Genomic DNA, 25741 nt, shown 5'->3' on the forward strand with positions numbered 1-25741 from the left:
TGCACGCCCCCTACTGGAGGTCGATCCTGCAACCCAGGCATGTGCCCTTGATCAGAATTGAACCCGGGACCCTTCAGTCCCCAGGCCGACACTCCATATCCACTGAGCCAAACCGGCTAGGGCTAGGTTTTTGTTTTCATTTGGAGTAATTTGATTACAGAACATCAATTGTAGTTTTGGTAAATTTTCAACTACTTCTGTAGAGTTTCTTTTGGTTTATTCTATAACCAAAATACTATTTTAAAATAAATTTATCAACAGGGTATTTTTGGTTTGATTTTTGTCTTATTAATGGCATTGTCAGGCACACTCATGAATGTAGTCTAAGATGGAAATGGGGAGAGTACATGATTTATTTATGAGTTTTATAAGAATAATAGGTGAATTAAGGGTGGAATTTAAATTCTGTGATTTATTTAAGTACAAAGTAAAAGTCATCAATTTTTCTGTAAAATTATATTTTAATAATAAAATGAACTTATTATGTTATTTACTCTTAATGCAGTTTGAATTCACTGCTTATTGTTGAAAGTATGTGGTGTCAAAATAATCCGTAATTAATTTCAGTTTGAAGAGTACTTGCATAGAAAAGTAAATAGAACGATGGGGAACTATAGTTTAAAGCTGCCAGAATAATTAAGTTGTATATACCACAGACAAGTGCTACTTCAGGGAATAATACTATATTAAGTAGGGCTGCTTTGAACATAAATAATAGGATAATTTATCATCTTAGTTATAAGTAAAGACTTATCTCTACAGAGACAGTTTAAAACATTCCCCCCCTGTTTATAGTGGGATTACTATACTGCCATGTAAGTTTAAGCTGGTTTTTTCCTGACTGATTTTAATGGCTTCAACTACCCAAATGTAGGTCGGATTTGCTTTGAGAATCCTTACATGTTTAAAGCTTCTAGAAAACTGAGAATGTTTTGTTTAATTAAAGAAGGGACTCTCTTTTCCAGCACTGTGGTGAAGGTAACGGGAAAGAAAGCTGAAATTATAATAGATCAGTTCATGAAAACAGGGCATTTTACTAGATAAAAATTTATCCTGAATTATACTCTAAGGACATTGATCTCACCATTATGTAGAGATTTTTAAGAGACAAAAATTTCCCAGTTAACATATTCCAAAATGACCACGTACTAAATTTTGAATAATAGTGAAAATAATTGTGAAGTATTTCTGGTTCAGTGCTTACTATCCTGAATCTTCTTTGAGATTTTTGTAATAATATGACTTAAAACTAAGGAACCATCTAGTTAGCTTCAGTTATCTTAGTTTGAGTCTTATCCATTAACATAACAAAATTTAAGACACTAGAGAATATTTTTAGCTGTTGAGTTGAAAGTTTATGCGTATTATCATTGCTGGTTTGAGTTTTAGAGGATCCTTTGAGCTCAGGAGTACCTCCATATATTGTAGCTATAGGATCACCCTTCTGGTTCCACTTGGTTCCAGACATATGCAATAATGACATCAGCGAGTAATGCATCAGGTCTTATTCCTTGTCTTTGCGGAACTTATTTCTAGTAGGGTGATACAGCCAATAAGTAGTAAATATAATACAGCTGTGCATGCTGTATGATGTGTTAGAAGATAGTAAATTTTTATAAAAATAGAGCAAAGCAGAGGGGATTGAGAATACCGAGGTGGCTGGGAAGGCCAGGAGGATAAGCCTCAATGAGAAGATGAATTTTGATCAAAGAATTGCAGGAAGTGGAGAAGTTTGCTACGTAGATAATCTGAGGGGAAGGGGAGTGTTCCCTAGAAGTAGGAACAGCTAGTGTAAAGGCAAGAACATTCAGAGCATGTTCAGGGCACAGCGAGGAGTCTGGAGGAGAGAATAAAAATTAACAGATGAGGTCAGAGAAGTAATAAGGAGCAAAATCATAGGGTTTTTGCACAGCCTTTGTTTCTTACTCTGAGGAAATGGAGACAGGTTGCAAGCTTTTGGGCAGAGCAACAACATAATTTTTAAGTGAATCATTCTGGCTGGGTTGAAAATAACGTCTGCGGAGGAAAGAACAGAAGCGCAGAGGCAGTCAGATTGCTGTTAGCCTGAGCAGTGATGATGGGCTTAGACCGGGGTGGTAGTATTGGAGTGAGGAGAATCAGGCCATTTGTTTTGGATGTTTTTAGAGTAAAGTGAATAGTATTTGCTGAGGGTTTGGATGTAGAGTCTGAGATAAAAGAGGAGTCAAGGATGATTCCAGGGTTTCTGGCCTGAGCAACTAGAAAGATGTAGTTGCCATCGACTGACATGTTGAAGATCCTGAAGCAGGTTTGAGGCGAAGGATGATTCAAGGTCAGGATTTCAGTTTGGACATTTATATGTGTGATATCCATTAGACATTACAGTGAAAATGTCAAGTAGATGTGTGGGTCTGGAGTTCTTCTAGAGAGAGGTCTGGGCTGGAGATGTAGATGTGGGAGTTTTGGGGATAGAGATAGATAGCATTTAAAGCCATGCGGCTGGATCAGATCACTAAGGAAATGGGTGCAGATAAAAAGAAAGGGCGACTGAGCCCCAGGGTGTTCCAATGGTAAGCGGTAGGGGAGAAGAAGAAAAGGAGCAAGAAAGGGTGCGGTGAACTGGATGCCAAATGAAGAAAGACTTTAAACAGAAGAGTCGTCATCTCTGTTCAATGCTGCTGCGCCGGTGGGTGAAGGAAGATGATCACTGAGGATTGACCTTGGATGTGGGACTGTGCAGGTCATTGGTGATCTGCACAAGAACAGTCTGTGTGTAGTGGTTGGGTAAAAGCCCAGTTGGATTGAAGAGGGAATTCGGCAGCTCTTTCAAGGAAACTTGCTTGTCAAGGGGAGCAAAGAAGTTAGCAACTGGCAGGAGGTACAGGATCTTTCTAAAGGGTTTTCACACAAGCAGACCATGAAACAAGGATTCAGGTGAAAGAATTTTATTTGGGAAAGGCCAGGTAACACCATTAGGATAGTTAAGAAGTAGTGCAGACAAGAGAAGGCAGCCTTTGCATGCATAACCCAGGCCCACAGACAATAGTGCTGTAGGCCTGGGGGAGAGGGGATGGAGGGGGTTAATGGAGGGAAAAAAGGGACATCTGTAATACTTTCAAAATAAAGATAAGTTCAAAAAAAGGGTCCATTAATAGAGACAACTACCAGAGTGGTGATGGAACTTACCCAGGCTTTCGATCAACACGTAATCTTTGCAATTTCCTTCTTTAATTATAATGCTTGTAGTTAGTTGATGAATCCTGTGGGCTGTGTTCCCAAAATCAATCCGTTCTTTAGCTGAAGATAGGTTTCATTCAGTGTGCTTGATTTACAGTTGACCTCTGAACAAGATGGGTTTGGACTGCATGGGTCCACTTATATGCAGATTGTTTTTTCGTAGATACCTATACTGTTTCCCATCCATGGTCTGTGGATGCAGAGAGCTGACTGTTTGCTCGATCTACACCATTTACATCAGGGACTTGAGCTTTCATGGGTTTTCATCTCCGTGGGGGGTCCTGGAACCAATCCTCGATGGGTGCTGAGGGACATCAGGTGTAGTTCAGTTTTTGGGTAGTTAAGGGTTACACTCGGATTTTCACCTACTTGAAGGGTTGGCACCCATAAGCCTGTGTTGTTCAAGGCTCAGCTGTGAATGGAAATGTGTGTAGGTAGATAACAGCAGAGTGCTTAAGGAAATAGCTTACGTGGAACACACACAAGTAGGTATGACAGGGAAATTTTTCATGAGGGCACCCTAACGTATAACTTCCAAGAGCGATGCATGGCTATCAGGTGCTCAGAAGTGACAGTAATCAACTAGCTTCATGCACAGAATTATTGGAAAAATCAGGAAAACTCATAATGTAGAGATCAGCCTGCAGTAAAGGCGCCATAAACTTTTGTTTTAAGTAACCAAGTGGAGGTAGACTCTATAATTATATAATCATGAAAAGACTCTTGTTATTCTACAGTTGTGTTTACTGCCTTTTTTATTTTCTGGAAGTGGTTTAATTTTTCTCTAGATTCTTTGTTTATAAGTGACTATGAAACGCATACTGCTTTTTATAGTTATTCTTTCTCTGAGAAGTTTAAGGCATGAATCCTGCTGTGTATCTCTTTGTTTGTGTACTTTCTAGTGAAGTGCCGTGTACTAAATGCCTGGTAAGTATTTGAGGAGGAAGGAATAGGGCTGTCAGCAGCGTTCCTTTTCTGCTTCTGTGATACTTGGTCTTTAAACATTTTCATACTCTGTGGTCATCTGTAGCATTTTATTTTCTCTGATGTTCAAGATTGAAAAACTTACTCAACATTTTCCAGAAACATTAGCTATTGGTATTTTTTAAAATACATAGCATTCTTGTTTGCCTATATATTACTTTCTATTTATTAGAAAACATAACCATTTGTTGGATATTGCTTGTAATTTTTCTCTTTATAATTATGTTTAAATCAATATAGGAATAATCATGTCCGACTAATAAAACCACCCCCAAAGTATACTTGATGAGAGGATATTTATTTTAAAAAAGCATAGCCATTTGCTGTATCCCTTTAATTTTCTCTTTCTAATCATGCTTATTAATTTTTTATTTTTCAAAAGGTTTTCTGCCTCCACTATTCTGAAATCCAGAATATCTTATTATATATTTGTTTTAAAAAATAGCTTTACCGCATATCCATGTATGCTTATATGACATACTGTTTTATTCACTTGTTTTTGAATTTTTAAGAAGGAAATAATGTTTTATGCAGTTTTCTGAGGTTTTCTTTCTTTCTTTTTTTTTTTAACCAGCGTTCACCCATGTTGTTATGACTTACCACAGTTAACTCCTTCGCATTTCTGTATTTTATTGTATAACTCTACCACAATTCACTTATCTGTTCTCCTGTGCATGAACTGTTGGGTTGGATACCTGTCAAAAATCACCCACAGAAGCAATTTTGAAACATCTTGATAAAAATACTATATTTTAAAAGATAAAGAAAAAATATTCAGGCTCTTCCAGCGGAAAGATGAAATATTTTATAAGGGCAAGAGATTAGGTTAGTATCAGATTTCTCAAAAGCAACATAAATCTAGGCAAACATGGAACAACTTTTTCAGGAAAATGAAGGAAAGCAAGGATAGACTAAGTAAGGGTTTTATATCTTGCCAAACTGTCCTTCAAGTGTCAAGGCTATAGAGAAAAACCAGTTTGAGATGCCAGACCCAGATAATTCTGTCTCTATGTGGCCTCACCTCAGAAATCTGCTCAAGTAGAAATGTGCAGACTTCTTTTTTGGTAAAAGTCTAGATAGTAAGTAATTTAGGCTCTATGAGCTACCCGGTATCTGTTGTCACTACTCAGGTCTGCCACTGAAGCTGTACACAGGCAGCCGTGTCAAGGTACGTAAATGAAGGAGCGTGGCTGTGTTTCCGTAAAACAGGATTTACAGAACAGTTGGGCTGGATTTGGTCCCTGGGCTGTACTTTGCCAACCCATCTCCTGGGGAATAAGCTTCATCTCAGGAAGCGATGAATGGGAACACTTCAGGTAAAAGACTGATGGAGAACATTAAATTTTAGAGCTAAGACTAAAACAAGGGTGGAGTTGTCAGTAGACAGTTAGTATGCAAATGTTATGTGTTTTGTCCAAGTAGAAAGAATGCAATTAAAAATGGAAGGAGAAGAAAGGAAGCCATTTAACTCTTGGTATTCAGTAAGGTTCTGTTGGATCCAATTTTAGTTTTTCTGTTTTTTCGTTTATTTGTTTTTGAGCAGGCATAACTATCTGTGAAGACTGTTGTTTTATACTAGAGGGCTGGTGTGTGAAATTCGTGCGTGGGGAAGTGGGTATCCCTCAGCCCGGCCTGCACCCTCTTGCAATCTGGGACCTCTTGGGGGATATCTGAGGAATCCCTGCTGGATCGGGCCTAAACTGGCAGTCGGACATCCCTCTCGCAATCCGGGACCACTGGCTCCTAACCTCTTGCCTGCCTGCCTGCCTGCCTGATCGCCCCTAACCACTCGCCTGCCTGCCTGATCACCCCTAACCACTCTGCCTGCCTGATCGCCCCTAACTGCTCGCCTGCCTGTTTGATGGCCCCTAACCGCCTCTGCCTCGCCCCTGCCCACTGCACCTTTGTCTGGAAGGATGTCTAGAATGACATCCGCAAGATCATTCGGCTGTCTGGTCTAATTAGCATATTACACCTTTATTTTTATAGATGTCCCATTCTTTCTAAGAAGTCTTCAAATGAACAAAGAGAACATCTCCTTATTTACAAAATATAGAATATTCCATCTGTAATTATTAGGTGGATTTATTTCACTCAACCATGTTTCAAATGAATAACACAACCATTCTGATAGGGAGAGAGATGAACAAATCCAAGTGGCTTTTGAACATAATGTTTGACAGAATGGCCTCTGTCTAGGTGTGGATGTGGGGAAAAAGTGCAAATAAATCTTTTAGGGTTGTTTTTGGAAGGTTTTGGTAAAGCACTTCTGAAATTATTTTAGGTGTGTCGTTAGATTGAAAAAATGAGTTGATATTAGGAATTAAATTTCTCCGTGTGGAAGATAGGAGATATAGAAGAATCCTCTCTGAATGGGATGGAATTGGAGGCATCAGTGTGAGCTTATGTTCAGATAGATAGACAGACAGACAGATGTAGATTCTTCCGAAATGGCCTGGAAGCTAAGACACCCTGGTAGTGATCACACTGATCACTGATTTTCCCAGATCCGGTTTCTAATAACATTCCCGTAAGTAGTTATGGCTGATTGTAAGGCTGTGGCAGGGAGAGCAAAGATGAGCCTGGTACGTCTTGTTCTACCAAATGAAGGAATTGCTCAGGAAAGTAATGGGTCCTGTCAAAGATACAGTCCTGTGTCAGCTTGGAGGAGTCCCATTGATGAAGTCTGGGGAGATTTCAGCATCAAAATAATTTAAGCAAGTAATAAATTATGATCTGGTGAAAAATATAATCCATGAGCTAGCACCTGATAATAGACAGACCAACAGACACAAATAGTGCTGTCATTTTGTCTCTGTTTCTTCTACTCAATTCTGCCATTGAAATTTGAAAGCAAGCCACAGATAATATGTATGTGAATGAATTTGCCTTTGTGCCAATAAATCTTTATTTGCAGAAATGAGCAGCAGGCCATTATTTGGCCCTTGGACATAGGTTGCCAACCCCTGGCTTATAGTATTCTGAGTGGGAATACATACCTAAATCTAATCATCAAGCAGTATCATACAAACTTCAAATGAGGAATCTTTTATTTTAAAAGGGGGAGAATTTTATCCTTAAGAAATGTCAGTGTGACTCGCTGAGCCACACTGGCTGGGCTGAAATTATTTTCAAATAAAGTGCTAAACATAGATTAGAGGAAGTCTATATATGTTTTTTATATTTGGTTGTATAGGACATATATTGGAACTGAAATTGTAAGAATTCCTGTGAACTTGTTCTGGTGGTAAAAGAAACATCACTTTGTCCTTTCTGCTATTCTTTGAATTATGGCTTTTAGGGAATCTATAAATCTCAGAGGAGAATTATTGGATGGTTTTACTAACTTAGACCATAAAGCTCTTCTGGGTTAGTCCTGAGGGAAATTTACTTCACTTTAAGTTAGCGATACCTCATAAACTTTCTAAGAACTTCAATGTGAGTCTCAAGGTTAGTATAATATTAATGTTTTGCTTTAGTATTTTCATGCTTTCAGATTTTGGGAGGAGTAGTTGGGAAGCCATCATTAATGTCATTTTATGTTAACTCTTTTTCTTTCGATTTGAAAACCATTAGATATGATTTTTCTAGGAAGTGAATTTTTTCTTCTATGTGACTCTCTTCAGTTCTTAACATTACATATTTTTCAAAATTCTCTGGTGAATTTCAGCTGCGGATGGAATTTTGCTTTTCAGCAAATTGGTGTTTGAAAGTGTTGATCTACAGAACAGGCGTATTAGGTGGTGAGAATTAGGCATTTTTAATAGAAGAAATCTCCCCTTTAAAAATAATTCTGTCATCGGAATCATAAAGCATGGACTTTCACTGTGCTTAAAGTAGGCCTGGCATTTGTTGTTGCACTTCATTTTCACTTGTGAAGAACTTTACAGGACTTATTAGGTAAAGTAAAACAATTTCAATGCAGTAAGTAAAATGTTTCAATAAATTGCTATGTCTTTGTGACAAAGGCTGCCACTAAGATTGTATGCATTTTTAAAAATTTTCTCAGTGTCTCAGAAAATATCACAAAAGACTTTAGTTTTGATAAATAAAACCTATACTAATAATAGAGAAATATGCAAATTGGCTGGGATGCTGTCACATAATGACCAATCAGGACAGGGGTGGGGCCGCGGTGGAGAGCTGTCAGCATGCCTGTGCCGGGGGTCCGAAGGGCATGGAAAGGAAGGGAGAGCAGATAGGCAGTTAGGGGGGATCAGGCCAGGAGGGGAGAGCAGATGAGCAGTTAGGGGGGATTAGGCCAGGAGGGGAGAGCAGTTCAGGCCACTAGGCCAGCCAGGGAGCAGTTAGGGACATCAGGCAGGCAGGCAGGTGAGCAGTTAGGAGCCAGTGGTTCCGATTGCAAGAGGAATCCAGATTGGAGAGGGTGCAGGCAGGGCTGGGAGACCCCTCCCTCCATTCATGAATTTTGTGCACTGGGCCTCTAGTTATTAAATAATGTGCTTTTAAAACTGTTTATAAGCTACATAAATATACACTGAGTAGCCTGATTATTATGATATCTGAATGCATAATAATCTGGCCACTCAGTGTGTGTGTGTGTATACACACAAACACACATATATATATTAGAGGCCTGGTGCATGAATTCATGCATGGGTGGGGTCCGGCCAGCCTGGCCAGGGGGAGGAGACATGGGCGATTGGCCGGCCTGCCTGCTGGTTGAACTCCTGGTCAAGGGGACAATTTGCATATTAGCCTTTTATTATATAGGATATACACTGAGTGGCCAGATTATTATTATGTGTTCAGAGATTATAATAATCTGGCCACTCAGTGTATATATTTGAAAGTGTGCATGAGTTAGATTAAAAAGTTTTAGTAAATGTGCATTTAGGATGCAGAAAATTCTGGTCTTTTGGTCTCTGCTTTACTTTCCTACAGTGGTAGAGATGTCAGTCCCTAACAGGCAGCCATTCTGTTGTCTTATGTATTGAAATGTAAGAATTTATATTAAGAAGGAATATGCAGTTATTTTTTCATGACCATGTAGAACCCCACAAATGAAATTTAGTCATTCTTCCACATACTGGCCCTGCAAATATTTTGAAATATGTTATTTTTCATTTATTTTTTATTCTTTAGATGAGCTTCCCTAGTTCTTCTAGTTTTCACATTATAAGGTTTTATTAATATGTTATTAACAATATTAATATCTTATAGTAGCACAGACACTAGTGATATAAAGGATATTTTCCAATAAATAATAATAATAGCAACAGCTAACATTTACTGAAGCCTTACTCCATCCTAGGTGGTATTATAAACACTTTATACATACTAACTCTTCAAAGTGAACATGCAAAATATATGCTCTTTTAACCCCATTTTACAGATGAACTGAGGACAGATGTCTCGCACAACTGGCCATTGATCATGCAGCTAGTCAAAGGATTATATAAAATACACATTGTCATCTTTCCCACCCTCTGTGGACAGACTGTACTTTGTAATGACCCATTCAAACTTCACAGAACTTCATAGAGCGTGGTGTGGTACCTCATGTGACATCATTACTTGCCCTTGTTCTAAAGTTGATATTTTATTAATATTTTTAATGCAACCTAAGTTTATATTTTATACTAATAATATTCTGTGGACTTGTAGCTAGTCTAAAGGCAACAGAGCTTCTTCCTTGGACTTTAGTTACTGCTTTTAATGTAAGTGCTTGCTGTGAAGTGAGGTCACTCTGCCCTGTGCTTGTCTACTTACTGTTGTAACATCAATGAGGACTTGACCTTTATTGTTAGAATAGTTTCAGCCCATCATTGCTTTGGGTCTTGATTCTGGCATCTAAGCATTTAGTTAGCTCTTCCTTTTGTTGGGTGAATGATCATGTATTAAGTACAAGTTCTTTGCCATCATTCTAGGAATTGACCAAAAAATGTTGCAAGTGAATCTTGAATGTTTACAGAGCCAAAATGATTTCTTGTATGTAGCAAGTATACATTTCTAAATGTAAAATAAAAATGTAATGAGAATGTGGATTATAATTAATTTTACATTTCAAGTTTATCACCTGTATCCGAACAAAACCATTTCCTTAGTTTTTCATCTGAAACTACCATGTCACCATGGGTTCCTTGGCTGAACTGCTAGTGACCAGACCTTGAGAAGTACTGCGCTGGTATTTAAGAGGACACTCTTCGGTGTTAGACCTGTGTTCATAGCTATTACACTTTTAACTTTTTTTAATGTTTCAGAAATAGTTGAGTGAAATACTGTTATTTCATGATGAACTATCCGTTCCTAGTAAGGTGAATATATATTTTTAAGTAAACTTTGAATTTTGACACAATTTACATATACTAAGTCTGTACCTAAGTCTGCTGTTTTATTATTTGTTTTATTTCCACTGTGTGTGTGTGTGTCTATGTCTATGTGCCTCTGTTTCTGTTTTCTTTCTTCTTGATCAACTTAGAATTTCATCTTGGCATACTTATACTATTCTTGAGTGTATTTCTTTGTATAGTTTTCTTAGAGGTTGCTCTGGATATAAAAATACACAATGTAACTAATCATAATCGCCTAGTATCAACATTTTAAACCTTCAAGGGAAGTATGGCAGCCTTACTTTCATTTAGATCCCCTCACCTTCCCCACTTTTTAATGCCATTGGCTTGAGTATCAGATGATGCTTTGGTTTTTGTTTTCTTCATCAGTTATGATTTAGAAATCTCACAGAGGGCAAGGGTAGTGTGTGCTCATATTTCTGCTGTATTTATTGACCTTTTCTGATGTTCCAGGGATTTCTTCTTTTAGTACTTAATGCCTGTTTGAAGTGATAAAAGACAACACAGAATTTGTTAAGGGTAGAGATCACATCCTTTTTTATATTTCTAATATCAGTGAGTAACTCAGAGCCTTTACGTAGTAGGTGCTCATAAACTATTTATTACAGCTTTTTTTTTTCAGAGTTACTTACAAGTACAGAAATGTATGTGAGTTTTCTTTTTCCTCTTGCACACACAAATTTGGCATTTTCAGTGTTTCAGAGTTTGATCTACAGAAAGGCCAGTCTTATTCATCTTGAACCCCTAGCACCTAACATAGTAACCAGCTCAGATTTAATAATTGCTTCTTGATTAAATGAATATTAAGTATACCTTACTTATAAAAAGATGGCATTATAATTAACTAGGTCGTTTGATGACATATTAGTTATATTTTTAAATACTAGAAATTTATGATTTACCTTCTTTCTCTTACAGCATCAAACACTTGGCTTGTTTCAGAAACTAAAGGCGCTATTGTTCAAGGTGGATATGGTCATACCAGTGTGTATGATGAAATAACAAAGTCCATTTATGTTCATGGAGGCTATAAAGCATTACCAGGCAACAAGTATGGATTGGTGGATGATCTTTATAAGTATGAAGTGAACACTAAGACTTGGTGAGTAGACGAGGCCAGAAGTATGTTGGGAAAATGTGTCACTGTTATAGTTTATATTTGTATAATAGTGGTGTTTATTAAATATTTTCAGGGAGACACCATCTTCTATTGCAACTAGTGATATTCAGTTATGCAGCAAAGCCACAAAATAGTAGATTTTCTATGCAGCCATCGTTACTGTAAAGGATCGACTTTAAAGTGGGTTCTGATCCTGTAAGCATTGCAGTTACTTGTGTGCTTATCGGTGCTGATGTTACATTTAATTCAGACAGGAAGTTTTGCTTACCAAACTTTTAGGATTGTTAGTATCTATCTTGCGATTTGTTCTACTTTGCACTCATACTTTATTGTCACTTGTAAATTTTAAAACCATGTCTTCAGTTTTATTATCTCATTTCCTGTGAAATACAAAGCTTGTGACATTTAGCTAGATTTTCCTTTGTTTGTTGTTATAAAAACGCTGTAGTGTACGTCTTATACTGGTCTGCTCAGGCACAAATGCAAGAGTTTCTCTAGGGTATGTACTTAACAATGAAATGGTGAATCTGAGGATATTCATATCCTCAAATTTACTGCCTGTTGCCTAATTGCTCCTCAGGTGACTGTGGTAATATATGTTTCCACCAGCAATGTATGAGTGTCCCTGTTTCTCCTTATTCTCACTAACACTTGATAAAGGTGTGGATATTTCCTTTTTGCCAGAGTAATGTGTGTGAATGATACTGATATTTAAATACATAAATCCCGATTGCTGCTGTGAGTAAGCATCTTTTTATGTGTTCATTTACCACTTGTGTTTCCTGTTTAGTAAATTTCCTATTCATAACCATAATGCTCTCTTTGTATTTGAAAGATTATTATTGATTGATTAACATGGAAAGTGATTTCTTTAAGATGCTACACATTCTTTTAAACTTTTAGCACACATTCCTTTATGTGAAATGAAATACAGTTTTTTACCAAATTGTGATTTGTTATACCCCCTTCAGTTTCAAACATATATTTTATTTTTTAACTTTATTTGAAGAAAGAAAGATGGAATTTAAAAAAAATTAAGACTTCTTTAGGTGACCTTGTTAATTTTCATTATTTTTACTCTAATAAAATGAAGTATTATTCTTTTATTTTTTATAACTATTAACATTAATAAAATACCTTTTTGTTTTAGGTAATCTACATATTTGCATTTTATTTCCTATTTTAATATTGCTAACATTTCTTATTGACTTCTTGCTGTGATAAAAAGAGGAATTGTGTAGTAAATAAGGCACCATCAACCTGCTTAATATATTTTTGCATATATGACAGATACTGTGTCATAGCAAAAAGGAAAAGATAACTGCTTTTGCAAGATAGAGGCTACATAGTTCACATTAATAATAATGGACACAGTACTGCTCAGAGAAAGAACTTATTAAAGTGAATGGATAAGAGAAGTACGAGTATTATTTGAATGAAATCAAAATGAGTTAGTTGTTTACTATATAATGAAATTTGATCAGATCTTACATGATTATCTACTTGAAAATTTCCCATAGTGAAATGTTGCATAGAGGAATATAGTGATCAGTCTTGGCAATTTTAGCATATGCACAAGTAACACTGTATACTTGTCCCTTAGGAGAATTTAATAAAATAATTTGTAAATTATTTTGAGCACCTCATTACAAATATGTTATAGATACATATGATGCTTTACTGTTTTCTTGGGTTCTGCATTTAAAAAAAATTTATAAAATTATCAGTGAGAATTAAAATGTTATTTTTCTATTTGTAGCATTCTTAAAGTTTTTCTGCTTTTTGTTTGCTTATTTTTCAGGTTTGCTATTATATGTGGATTATAGTGTGTATCAGTTTCATTTGTCAAATATTATGTAACTTTAAAATGTTACTATTATGTGTCCATTATACATACTAATTTTACATTTTTGCCACATCAAAAGTAGGTTTATTGTTTAGTAGGTATAGTTTGGTAAATATACCACTTTGTTGAAATAATAGAAAATGTGTGTTTGGAGGAATTATATTTTATGGGTTATTTGAACTATTTTTTCCACTGAAAAAATATTAGGAATTACATAATTTGAAGGCATCAGTTAACTATTAAGGAACTGAGAATTTGTGGATCAATATCTAGGAGAGGTAGAATGTTCAGGGAGGAAAGATTGGCATTTTGTCCAACTTTTGTCCTTGAGACAATTACAAATCCAGAAAACTATCTGAGAAACTGATCAGGGCTTTTATCAATCAATGTGAAGACCAAAATTGGATTTTCAGATGTGCTAAGGAAGAGGGGTCTGGCTACATGCCTAAAGATTTAGTCTGGTCCCTGAAGTTCTAAACCTGCTAGTAGGATAAGCTCACCTTGAATCATCACAGTCTTTCATTGGATTATGGTGATCTGTGCATAGCCTAACCAGTTGGCAGAGCAAAAGTCAATTCTCGCTTGGGAAGATTTTAATACACAGAGCCTCAAATTATTTCTTCAGTATATCATGTGCAATATCTGGTTTAAAATTTAAAAAAGGCTTAGGAAAAAAACAAAAATTGGAAAAAATAGCTATTATAAACATACCTGAAGGACAACAGTGTTTTCTGAAACTTTAAAATGATTAGAACTTATTTTCAAGGAACTAAAATATAAGGTAGACAACTGGAAACCTTTACTAAAAGAATCAAATGGAAATTATACAAATGAAAAATACATTAAATGAATTAAGAATTCTTTGGATGGGTTTAACAGCAAGTTAGACATAGCCTAGGAGAGAATTAATGAAATGGAAGATAGGTCAAGGAAAACCCATACTGAAATACAGAAAGACAAAAACAGAAAATTAAGGAGGGAAACCATTATAAGGGATATGTAGAAATGGTCTAACATGCATGTAACTGGAGTCTAGAAGAAGAGTGAGAAAATAATATGCAACACTGTTTAAAGTCTTAATATTGATAATTTTCAAAAGTGACAAGACATCAAGTTACAAATGGAAGAAGTTCTATGAGCACCAAGTAGGATAAGTACAAAGAAGCTTATGCTTAGAAATGTCACAGTAAAACTGACGATATCCCAAATAGGAAGAGGAATATTTGAAAGCAGCCAAAGGGAATTAAAGGCATGTTTCCTATAAAGGAGCAGCACTTGAAAAAAGTGAAATCTAGAAGACATGGTGTCGTTAGGTAGCTAAAAAAAAAGCCATTAGCCTAAAATCCCGCACCAATGAAATATTGTTAAAAATGATTTTTTTAGCTCTTTAAATTTGATGCAATGAGAGGTTATTATTATTTTTTTACATTTAATTTTTTCACAGCTATTTTATTGCTTTATTGTGAGTTTTTGTGATTTCTCTAAAAACATAGCTGTCAGGTTTGGAAAGTAAAACAGAAAAATTTTATAAATTTTATTAGTTAACTTAAATTTTAGTAAATATTGATGAACATACTATTCATAATGTTCATCCTTGCTTATTTCTCTGCATAATGAGTGTCTGAAATCTTTTTAACAAAAATCATTAACTCTGTATCAAACACTGTATTAGAAATAATCCTAAGACTTCCTCAGTAAAGGAGACAGATAACTTAAAATTTTATCCTACATGTATATGTGGGAAATAATAGGAATGCACACAATAAAGGCATAGCATAGCAGGGGAAATTTATTAAAATGAGCATAAAATATTTATATAGGTGAAAATGATTGTTGTCTTTATAACCAGCAAGACATGTTGTGAGATTTGGAATGCCTAGTTAAAATCACATATTGATCACTTAAAGAAATATTTATTTCTGTAGCTTTACCTTTTAAGGTAATTTGAGCCATGTAGTACTTATTTTTTTCATAGTGGTCTTTTATAAACTTGGAAATATTGCATATGGACAACAGGCTATATGAAAGCATACATGTATAGTTTCAGAACAATAATGAAGTAAACACCCTACCTACCCGAGCCAAGAAAGAGGACATTACAATACCCAGGAAGCCCTCATGTGCCTCCATGTTGGCTCTCCCTTCATTATCCCCCAAAGAGGTAACCATATTCCTATTGTATTAATTGTTCCATTGCTTTTCTTTATAGGTTCTTTACCCTTCTGTATGTATTTGCAAACACATCATTAGCTTGTCAGTTTCGGAGTTTCGCATGTATTGTTTAACATTGCATGCTTTTCTTAGGGAGCTGTTTAAACATCAACTTTATGTTTTGGAAATATATTTTAATAAGGAGAGGCAGACAAAATGGAAATTAGTAAAATGTATCTTAAATGATAATAAATACTGTGGAGAAAGAAGAAAGCATGGAAAGAGGATGGGGGTTTTAGGTTTTTCCATTTAAATAGGGGGGTATGAGAAGACATCACTGAGAACACATTTGGGTAAAGACATGAAGGAGGTGAGAGGATGAGCCATGCCGACATCTGAGGGCCAGGGGTTCTGGGCAGAGAGGAAGCTACGGAAAAGCCTTGATTGAGATGGGACTATGCTTATCCTTTGGAATAGCCTGGGGCCAGTATTGCTGGGTTAAAGGGTCTTAGAGTGGGTTGGGTGACGTGGGAGAAAATGACCGTAGAGTGGGAATGGGGAACCCTGTCATCCAGAGTCATAGGGGTCATTATAGAGATAGTGGCTTTTACTCTGATATGGGAAGCCAGTGGAAGGTTTTGAGTAGAGATGCGAAATGCTCTGACTTGGGTCTTTATAGGGTCACTTTGGCTGCCGTGATGTCATTATGATACAAGAGCAGAAGCAAGAGGATCATTTTAGGAGACAATTGTAATTGAAGAAACAGATGATAGTGTCTGGGACCAGGGAGGCAATGTGCAGGTGTTGAGAATTGGTTGGATTCTCAATATATTTTCAAGGCAGAGCCAACAGACTGCATAGACTTAGGGGTTGGAAATAGAGTGGAAGAGGGAGAGGAGCAAGAGTGGAATCAGGCCTTGGAAGACCTGAAAGCATGGAGTCGGCATGAATGGACATGATGAATTTGGTTGCAGGAGTTGGTTTGGTGTGAAGGAAGACTTAGAAGCTGGGGTTTAGGTTTATTTAATTTGAGCTACATATTACACATCCTAGTGGATATGCAACTAGATGGCTGGATATAGGAGTTTGGGCATCTGGATACTACGTTTCTGCTCGGAGAGATGAGGATGAACAATCAGAAAAAGAGACTGAGCATAAGCAGTTCATGAGTTAGCCTGAAACCGAGAAAGCGTGGTGTCCTAAAGCCAGGAGTGGGTTTCAGAGGAGAGAGAGAGAAAGCTTGTCAGGAGCTGCTGATAGGCAGTGAGGTGAGGATTAAGAAAGGCTGGCAGAACCTGGCAAACTGGTGCTGACCTCGATAGGAGAAGTTCCCGTGGAGTGGTAGAGTGACATTCTGATCCTCGTGAGTCTAGTCAGGATGGGAGAAGAGGAATTGGAGAAAAGTATTGACAGTTTTTCTGAGGAGCTTAGTTAGAAGGGAAGGAGAGAAATAAGGTAAAGAGGGTCAGGTAGGTGAGGGCAAGAGAGGTGTTTTTTTAATATTGGAGAAATAATTGTTTGTTGGCTGTTAGGAAAGATCAAGACGATGTTAAAAACACTGATGCAAGTAAGGGAAGAACTTGCTAGCAGGATGTACCTGAGAAAACAAGCAGCAGTGGGATCTAGTGGACACAGGCAGGCCGCTAGGAGCCTAGATAGCTTAGTCACAGGATTAGGAGGGCAGGTGGGCTATACGAATGCAGTTGGAGATAAGTGGGTAGATGGGTGAGAGTTTGTGGCAGGTGGGCTATACAAATGCAGTTGGAGATAAGTGGGTAGATGGGTGAGAGTTTGTGGCAGGTGGGCTATACGAATGCAGTTGGAGATAAGTGGGTAGATGGGTGAGAGTTTGTGGCAGGTGGGCTATACAAATGCAGTTGGAGATAAGTGGGTAGATGGGTGAGAGTTTGTGGCAGGTGGGCTATACGAATGCAGTTGGAGATAAGTGGGTAGATGGGTGAGAGTTTGTGGCAGGTGGGCTATACGAATGCAGTTGGAGATAAGTGGGTAGATGGGTGAGAGTTTGTGGCAGGTGGGCTATACGAATGCAGTTGGAGATAAGTGGGTAGATGGGTGAGAGTTTGTGGCAGGTGGGCTATACGAATGCAGTTGGAGATAAGTGGGTAGATGGGTGAGAGTTTGTGGCAGGTGGGCTATATGAATGCAGTTGGAGATAAGTGGGTAGATGGGTGAGAGTTTGTGGCAGGTGGGCTATACGAATGCAGTTGGAGATAAGTGGGTAGATGGGTGAGAGTTTGTGGCAGGTGGGCTATACGAATGCAGTTGGAGATAAGTGGGTAGATGGGTGAGAGTTTGTGGAAGTTTTGATTTTTTTTTAAAAATTCTTGGTGAAATAGCAAGTGGGATTATCAGTTGAGAGCGAGAATGGGTGATATTTATTGGAAGACTGAGGCTGGACGGGAGAAGACAAAGTACAGAATGGTCATTTAGGAGGGAGGAAGGGTGAGTGGGTTAGGGAAGGATGATAGGGTTGCTGGCAGAATTGTCCTGTGTGAGATACCCTTACTGGGGGAACATAGCACCTTTAAAAATTCTCCATTCCTCTGTGGGTGATATTTGGGCTGTGCCGATTTTTGATATTATGAATAATTGTAGTATACATGTTCTTATTTAGTCTTGTTTCATGTACAAGTTATTGAATATTTTTGCGGGCTTATTTTATCATTTGTTTTTGTTGATTTGAGTTACTATTTGGCATCATTTCCTTACTTTAACGGAGCTTTGCTTCCATCCCTCCCTTTGTGCTCTAATTGTCAAAAACAGGGTGGGCAAAAGTAGGTTTACAGTTGTCTGTATGGAAAAAGACATGCAGGTTATGATGATTACGATAGCTGTATTCACTCAGAAGAACATCACAGCTCTAAGCTTACCTTTGCCCACTCCTGGTATATTACATTTCTATATGTTACAAGCTCAACAGACCAGTTATATATGTGTACTGGTTTATCACAGTTGCTTTTCAAATTTACTAGCAACAGAAATGTGCACCCTATTTTGTTTTCTAATTACATAATTGCCTTTGCCAGCACTCTGCATTGAAATAACCGATTGAAGACTGAAGAACTTCCTTTAGTGTCCTGTCGGCAGACATTGCCTTTAAGCTTGTGAATGTATTTGTAACATAATTCTGATATTTATAATAGCTGTCTTGAAGTCTTTTTTTGCTCATCCAACATCTGGGCCCTCTCAAAGGCATTCTGTTCTCTCTTTTTCTTCCTCCACCTGGGTCACACTTTCCTTCTTTGCTGCATGTAATAGATTACCCTGAGAACTAGACATTTTAGATAATATAGTGTCGCAACTCTAGATCCTGATTCTGTGACTCCCCCACTCCCTGGGGCTGTTGTAATTTTATTTGTTTAGTGACCTGGCTGGACTCTTTCAGCAAAGTCTCTTTCCTCCTCCAAATGCATCATCCTGTGATGTTGCTCCTGGGAGGAGGCCACCTGGGGGGATGCACACAGGCTCCCTGGGATGGCGGTAACTTGAGCGGGGCTCCTTGACGTTCCCCCTGACTTCTCTGTTAAGCTCTCTGTCTCTGTGTCACATCAACCAGACAGCCTCCACTAATTCCTGACTGATTGCTCTCTTAGTTTCAACAATGCTTTGGTGCATAAATTGCTCCACAGTCCATTTGATTTCAATTTCAGTCCCTGTTGGGCTCTTATTAGCTGTCCTAATCTTCCTCCCCCCACCCTCCACCTCCTTCAGGTAAACTTTTACCTGGTCTTTGAGCTATTGTTCTCATGGAGCTACCAGCTATCTCTTTAATTGCTACCCAGGAAAACCTCCCTTGTTTTTCAAAGTTCCCTTAACTTTCCCACCCTCTGTTCCACATACAGGCAGTTCTCTTGGAAGAGCTGTGCCAGTTTTTGGAATTGTAGGTGGGATTAGTAACCGTTCCTCTTGGTGTGACACCACTGCTCTTTGTGCGGGCCCGGGTCGGGGTGGTAGCCTTTGCCCTTCTCAGCTTGCCTCTTTGGCAAGGAGCCTCTGTCCAGTAGGTGAGGAGGGTGAAGACTGCCTGGCCCTGGCGTTCTTAGCCTGCTGGTCCTGCTGTTTAGCTTCTACCCGTTGAGTTAGAGGGTGAGCACTCAGACCTCTCCTGCTTTCTCCTTGAGTAGAATGCCACCCAGAGCTGGGGACATGAGAAGCATTGCCCCTCTCCTCTCCTGGTGAGACCCCGGGGCCTGGACTAGGAGCTGAGGGTGGAGGGGTTCTCTGGTCTTGGCCGTACATGCTGCTTGGGGTGAACTGTGTTGCTGAACTGGGTCTGTGCTGAGGGGTGCGGGGGGCAGGGGTGGGGGAGGATGGGAGCAGGTAATGGGTTAGAAATAATGGTCTGTTGTTCTTATTAAAATTTAGTAGATATTCTTGAGTAAATATTTACGGTTGCTCTTAGTAAAAAAGTTTTGGACCCTTAATGGTTGTTTTTTTATTTTTTGATGAATTATAGTTCTTTCCTTGGGGAGAATGTTTGTTGAACTCCTTATATTGCCATTCTGGAAGACTGCTCCATATTCTTTAACCGTTAATTGGTATTATAACCCATGGTTTTTGAGATACTGTATATACCTTGCTAACTATATTATATGTACTGTTTACGTTCTGATTCTTTGTACCAGGGATTTATTTAGGGCATTTATAAAGCATTGATTCATATCCTTATGCACCTTTATTATATATCAGTTCATTCAGGTGAAATATGATAGTGAAAATATATTGGTAGCATTTTCTCTCAGTTGTACTTTAATTAAATAAAATAATATTTATATTATTTTTAATGTTTCTCAAAAACCATTGTGATTTTCAGTTATACACAACATATGAATGTAGCTCAAAAACAATCTTGAGCAACAGAACATACAGATGAATACAAAATATATGATTCCATTTTGTAAAGTACAAAGCAATGCAAATCTTTGCTACATCAGAATAGTGGTTTTATATATATATATATATATATATATATATATATATATATATTTAAATCTGAGTGCTGGTTACTTAATTATGTTCATCCTGTGAGAACTCATTGAACTTTAGACTTATGATAAACCTACTTTTCTGTATGTTATATTATACTTAAAAAGTTAAAGGTGTATTATGGGATCCATATGAGTTATGTAGTTTTAATATAGCTTAAAGTTATTATATTTAACTTCTTATTTGGTATTTAAAACTGATGATATTGGTCCTCTAGTTTTAAGAATACTTGCTTCCTACTTTTATAAATGAAAACAAAATTAAAAATATAAATTATTATAAAATCATTAGCAATTATTTTTTAATATTGTGCTTTGTGAAAGCATCTTAAGGTACTGTGAATCTGGAAATATCTTTCTAAAAATATGAAATTTAGAGGCCGTTTATATTTTTTAAAATACTTGAAGTTTAGAGGACATATATATTAAAAATTGAGCATGTTATTTCACACTTCCAAGGAAAATTCTATATGCAAATTAGATTCTTTATGTAATATATATAATTAGGGAGGTCTTTTTATCTTTTGTAATACATTTTTAAATTTTATCCTGTAGGACTATTTTGAAAGAAAGTGGGTTTGCCAGATACCTTCATTCAGCTGTTCTTATCAATGGAGCTATGCTTATTTTTGGAGGAAATACCCATAATGACACTTCCTTGAGTAACGGTGCAAAATGTTTTTCTGCCGATTTCCTGGCATATGACATAGGTATGTATCTGTTAGGATTGTACAAAGTAGGAAATATCAGAAATTTTTCATGTAGAGATTCTCAAATACATTACTTGATAGCATGTGTATATGTCATTTTAGAGAGATAAATTCAGTGACAGATCATGAGTGGAATTCTCTCTAAATCCAGCATAGTAGGAGTATAAGGCCAGGAGAATAGTTGGATGGGGGTGAATCAGTGGTGGAGACAGGGGAATTGAGAAGTCTGGGTTTGAATGTCTTTGTTAAAGGCTTTTCTATATCATATTACTACATGAGCACTATATCAGTCTATTTTGTTTGACTGTTACCATTAGTTTTGATAAAGTGTAGATATAGAGCACTATCAAATTAAGTTATAAATAGTAGTAATGCAAGCATTTTAGATATAGTGGGGATAAGTAAAGATGCATTTAAATTCACAAGATATATGTACTTGATATAGAAAGCTGATAGAATTAGAGAAAGGAATATAGAGATAGTGGAGCTAAAGAAATATGATTTTGGGACAAAATGGAAACAGAACTAGGAATGGAAGTAATGGAATAATCTTTTGCAGAGAACCAGAAATACAGTGCATTAATACAATTGATTTAATTTCAATTATGTTATCTCTAGTCCTACCAATTTCTGAATATTAAATGAATATATTTTTTGAAAGACTAAATTAAGCTATGCAATAGACTATTGTAGTGAAAACATATCTTCTTTGTATATCATATTTTAGATAAAACCTAGCTGATATTTAAAATATAGTTAGTAATACTTTAGAGCACCTTTCATTGATGGTGTAAAGTAATATACCAATTTTAAGCTGTTAAGAATCATTTTGATAAGTAAAAATAAAAGAAATAAAGAATAACACATTCAGTAGATGTAAGAAGTATACTTTTGCTTTTAAACACCAAAAAGACACATAATCTACTTTGGAAAATTATGTTAAGTGGGAGCATATAAAGGAAATTAAGACACTTAATAAACACTTTGATTTTAAACTATTACAAGTTTGTTTGGAAGAAAGTAATGCATAGTAATAAAGTTAAGTATGCATTTTAACTCTAAGCTATGGGTGTCGTCTGTGAGTAATCTTTATAAAGAATGCGTCTTCAGGATTTTTAGATCCTAAATAATTAAATATTTACTTTTTTGAAATAATAATTTGAAGTGACGATTCGTGATGGAAACGGGGTTGTCTCGGCTTTTAGAAGGCTTACAAATCAGCCTGGGATCCAGAAAAACAGAGCAGATGACGTTCCGAAGGAGGCCGCTTGCGAGCTTGCACTGCGGCCGGGACTGTGGACATACTGCTTTACTGTGGTGATGAGAGTGTGAGCTTAGTTCTCTGGGGGTACATGAAAGTTTTGTTTGCTTCTCTTATAAGAAAAACAAACAAACAAACAACCATAGGAAAAGTGTAGACTTTTTTGTTATTGTTAAAAATCTGTCAAGTGAGATTTTGAACTTTTAATTTTTGCAGAAGATTCTAGGAGCTTCCACTCACTTTCTGTGCTTTAATGAAAATATTATTGAGCTCTTTTTGTAGCTCACATATTGGGAATTTATTTTAATTTCTTTCATATTGTTCGTGGTTATCATATTCTAGGCTTTATGTATGAAAAAGGCTTGCTGAGGTGGGAAAACATTGAAGTATTAGTTTCAGAGAGGGAGAGAGAGATTAGATTATCTTTATTCTAATCACTCTTTACTAAGTGTCTTCTGAGAGCTAGGCACTATGCTAAGGGCTAAGGGCTTTATATACTAATATCTGTAACCTCTCTAATAACCTTGTAATGAGGTGTTAAACTTATTTCCAGAATATTAAGCTGAAGAGAGTGAAAGGCAATTGCCCAAAGATATGTGGGTAGTAAGCAGCGGATCTAGCTTTTGTAACTACTAAAACTTGTGCTAGTCTTTTCACTTGAATATACTGTGCTGTTTGGTTGGGTCCAAAGTATGTTCTTAATTTTGGTAACAGATTATCAGGCACATTTTTATGTTTAATGATGTTTCTTAATAATGTGGAAAGATAGAATCAAATACCAGTTTCATTTTTCAAGCAGATGTTCAGATTAAAGGAAGAATAACATATTTTAAATAACATTATAATTTAACATAGGATTTTTTTGCCCTGTGCTTACACTAACAATGAAAACATAACACAACATACAATTCAACATAGGATAAATATTTTTATTTGATCTCATTTGATTATGTCTGATGAGTTCCCAATAAATCCCCCCCCCCCCCCTAAAATCTGTATTTATTCTTCTTAGTTTTGTAGCATCGAATGTTGGGATATTTTCCTGAGAAAAGTTTTTCAGATTTAAGGAAGTGCCTTCTAAAATAATTTGTTTTCCTTATGCAGTATATTTTGTGGAAATAAAATACAGTCATTATATAATGAACCAATAAAATAAATCTCTTTTGAAAAGAAAGAAAAGGCCATCTTGCTAATTTTTCTCTGTGGTACAATGCCTGAGGACTTTAATTTTGGTGCAGTTCCCTAGGACTTTAATTTTGGTGCAGTTCCCTAGGACTTTAATTTTGGTACAGAGCCCTAGGACTTTAATTTTGGTGCAGTTCCCTAGGACTTTAATTTTGGTGCAGTTCCCTAGGACTTTAATTTTGGTGCAGTTCCCTAGGACTTTAATTTTGGTGCAGTTCCCTAGGACTTTAATTTTGGTGCAGTTTCCTAGGACTTTAATTTTGGTGCAGTTTCCTAGGACTTTAATTTTGGTGCAGTTCCCTAGGACTTTAATTTTGGTACAGAGCCCTAGGACTTTAATTTTGGTGCAGTTCCCTAGGACTTTAAATTTGGTGCAGTTCCCTAGGACTTTAATTTTGGTGCAGTTCCCTAGGACTTTAATTTTGGTGCAGTTCCCTAGGACTTTAATTTTGGTGCAGTTTCCTAGGACTTTAATTTTGGTGCAGTTCCCTAGGACTTTAATTTTGGTGCAGTTCCCTAGGACTTTAATTTTGGTACAGAGCCCTAGGACTTTAATTTTGGTACAGTTCCCTAGGACTTCTCTGCCATATTTAACTGGAACATACCTGAACATTTAAGTTGATTGCCTTGTGTTACATCATGTTTAAACAAATAGGAATATTTGTGCTCATACTAATTTTTCATTGCTATAAAATGTACTATTTCAACCTTACTGCCACGGTAAATTTTAAATAGTGAATGGTGTTAATCTTTGAGGATATAACCTTGCCCTCATAGTTCTCATTATATTCTACATGCTAGATGGAGAAGCACATGGTGGTTTTCAAACATGCCTGTATCTTGGCATCTCCTTTGAAGGTTGTAGGGGGGAAAAGCTATGTGATTTGATTCTCTCTGGGCAGCTACATTTTAAAGAGCGACCACAGCACAGCTGCGAAGGGCCACGGCTGGTGAACAAGACTGGATGGATTATAACACACACCATGATGTACTACTTACTCTTCTAGTTTTTGAATCTATTTTGAAGTCAGATTTTAAATCTGAAAACTTTAAAATGTTTGTTATTGTTAGTGGTATTATTATTGCACTTGGTTGAAGATTTCAATGATCTTCCTGGTAAAGATAACCTTCTGATACATAATGAGGCTAAAGGTGCAATGGGAAAAACATACCCGCTGAGTTGGTCATTAGACATATTTATAGTTTGAAACCAGTTGGCTGTGGAGAATAAATATTGTCATAAAAGTTACTTTGCTAGGGTCAGTGGGTCAAAAGGAATTGGGAAGTTTGTTTTTAACAACTCCTGAGTGTCACTTAGGTGATTTGATGGGAGATTTTAACAATTTACAAGTGAGAGAGTTTCATGAACTGAAACACTTTAAAATCTAAGTGAATTTTGAGACAATGTTTTAAAAGTATAATAAATGATGACAAAGTAGGATTTATTCTAGGAATTTAAGCATGATTCAATATAATTGATTACATTAAGACTTGTTTATTAAAGTCAACAGGAAATAGCATTGTATGTTAAAACCCTGTAAAATAATTTCAATTAATATTGGAAGTCAAACAGTGATGCCCACTTTGCCTAGCAGAGAGTAAAAAATAAATAACTATTTATTGAATGAGTGCCGGGAGACAAAACTCAGAGAGAAACTCTGAGAATGCGATAATTAGAGTTTAGAATATTCGGCAAGGCTTTACTACTGGGGAAAAACCCAGTGAATCACCATCATTAAAGGGCTGGTGGAAAAATTTTTAGGCAACATCCAGAAATTTGGTTTTCATTGCACAGGTATTAAAGTGGTTAATAGTTTTTCTCTACATCCATCTACTTTTGAGTCTTGTACACCCAACTTTGTGTTCCTCTTAGCGTATTTCAAGTATGCAACTAAGACTGACTTACAAGCTTGTATTAAAATGTGTCCTTAAAGCATTACAGAAGTAT

General features: G+C 36.7%; 1 protein-coding gene across 1 annotated transcript in view; it reads left to right on the forward strand.

Moving 5' to 3' along the window:
* The window catches only part of ATRNL1 (attractin like 1), a 449173-nt gene that overhangs the window by 55669 nt on the left and 367763 nt on the right, over positions 1 to 25741 (forward strand). Inside the window, exons 9-10 of the mRNA XM_054728743.1 lie at positions 11433 to 11616; positions 21193 to 21347. Coding sequence (XP_054584718.1) covers positions 11433 to 11616; positions 21193 to 21347 — 339 coding nt within the window. The remainder of the gene's footprint in view (positions 1 to 11432; positions 11617 to 21192; positions 21348 to 25741) is intronic.

This window comes from Eptesicus fuscus, chromosome 17 (assembly GCF_027574615.1).
Source record: "Eptesicus fuscus isolate TK198812 chromosome 17, DD_ASM_mEF_20220401, whole genome shotgun sequence".
NCBI classification, from domain to species: Eukaryota; Metazoa; Chordata; class Mammalia; order Chiroptera; family Vespertilionidae; genus Eptesicus; species Eptesicus fuscus.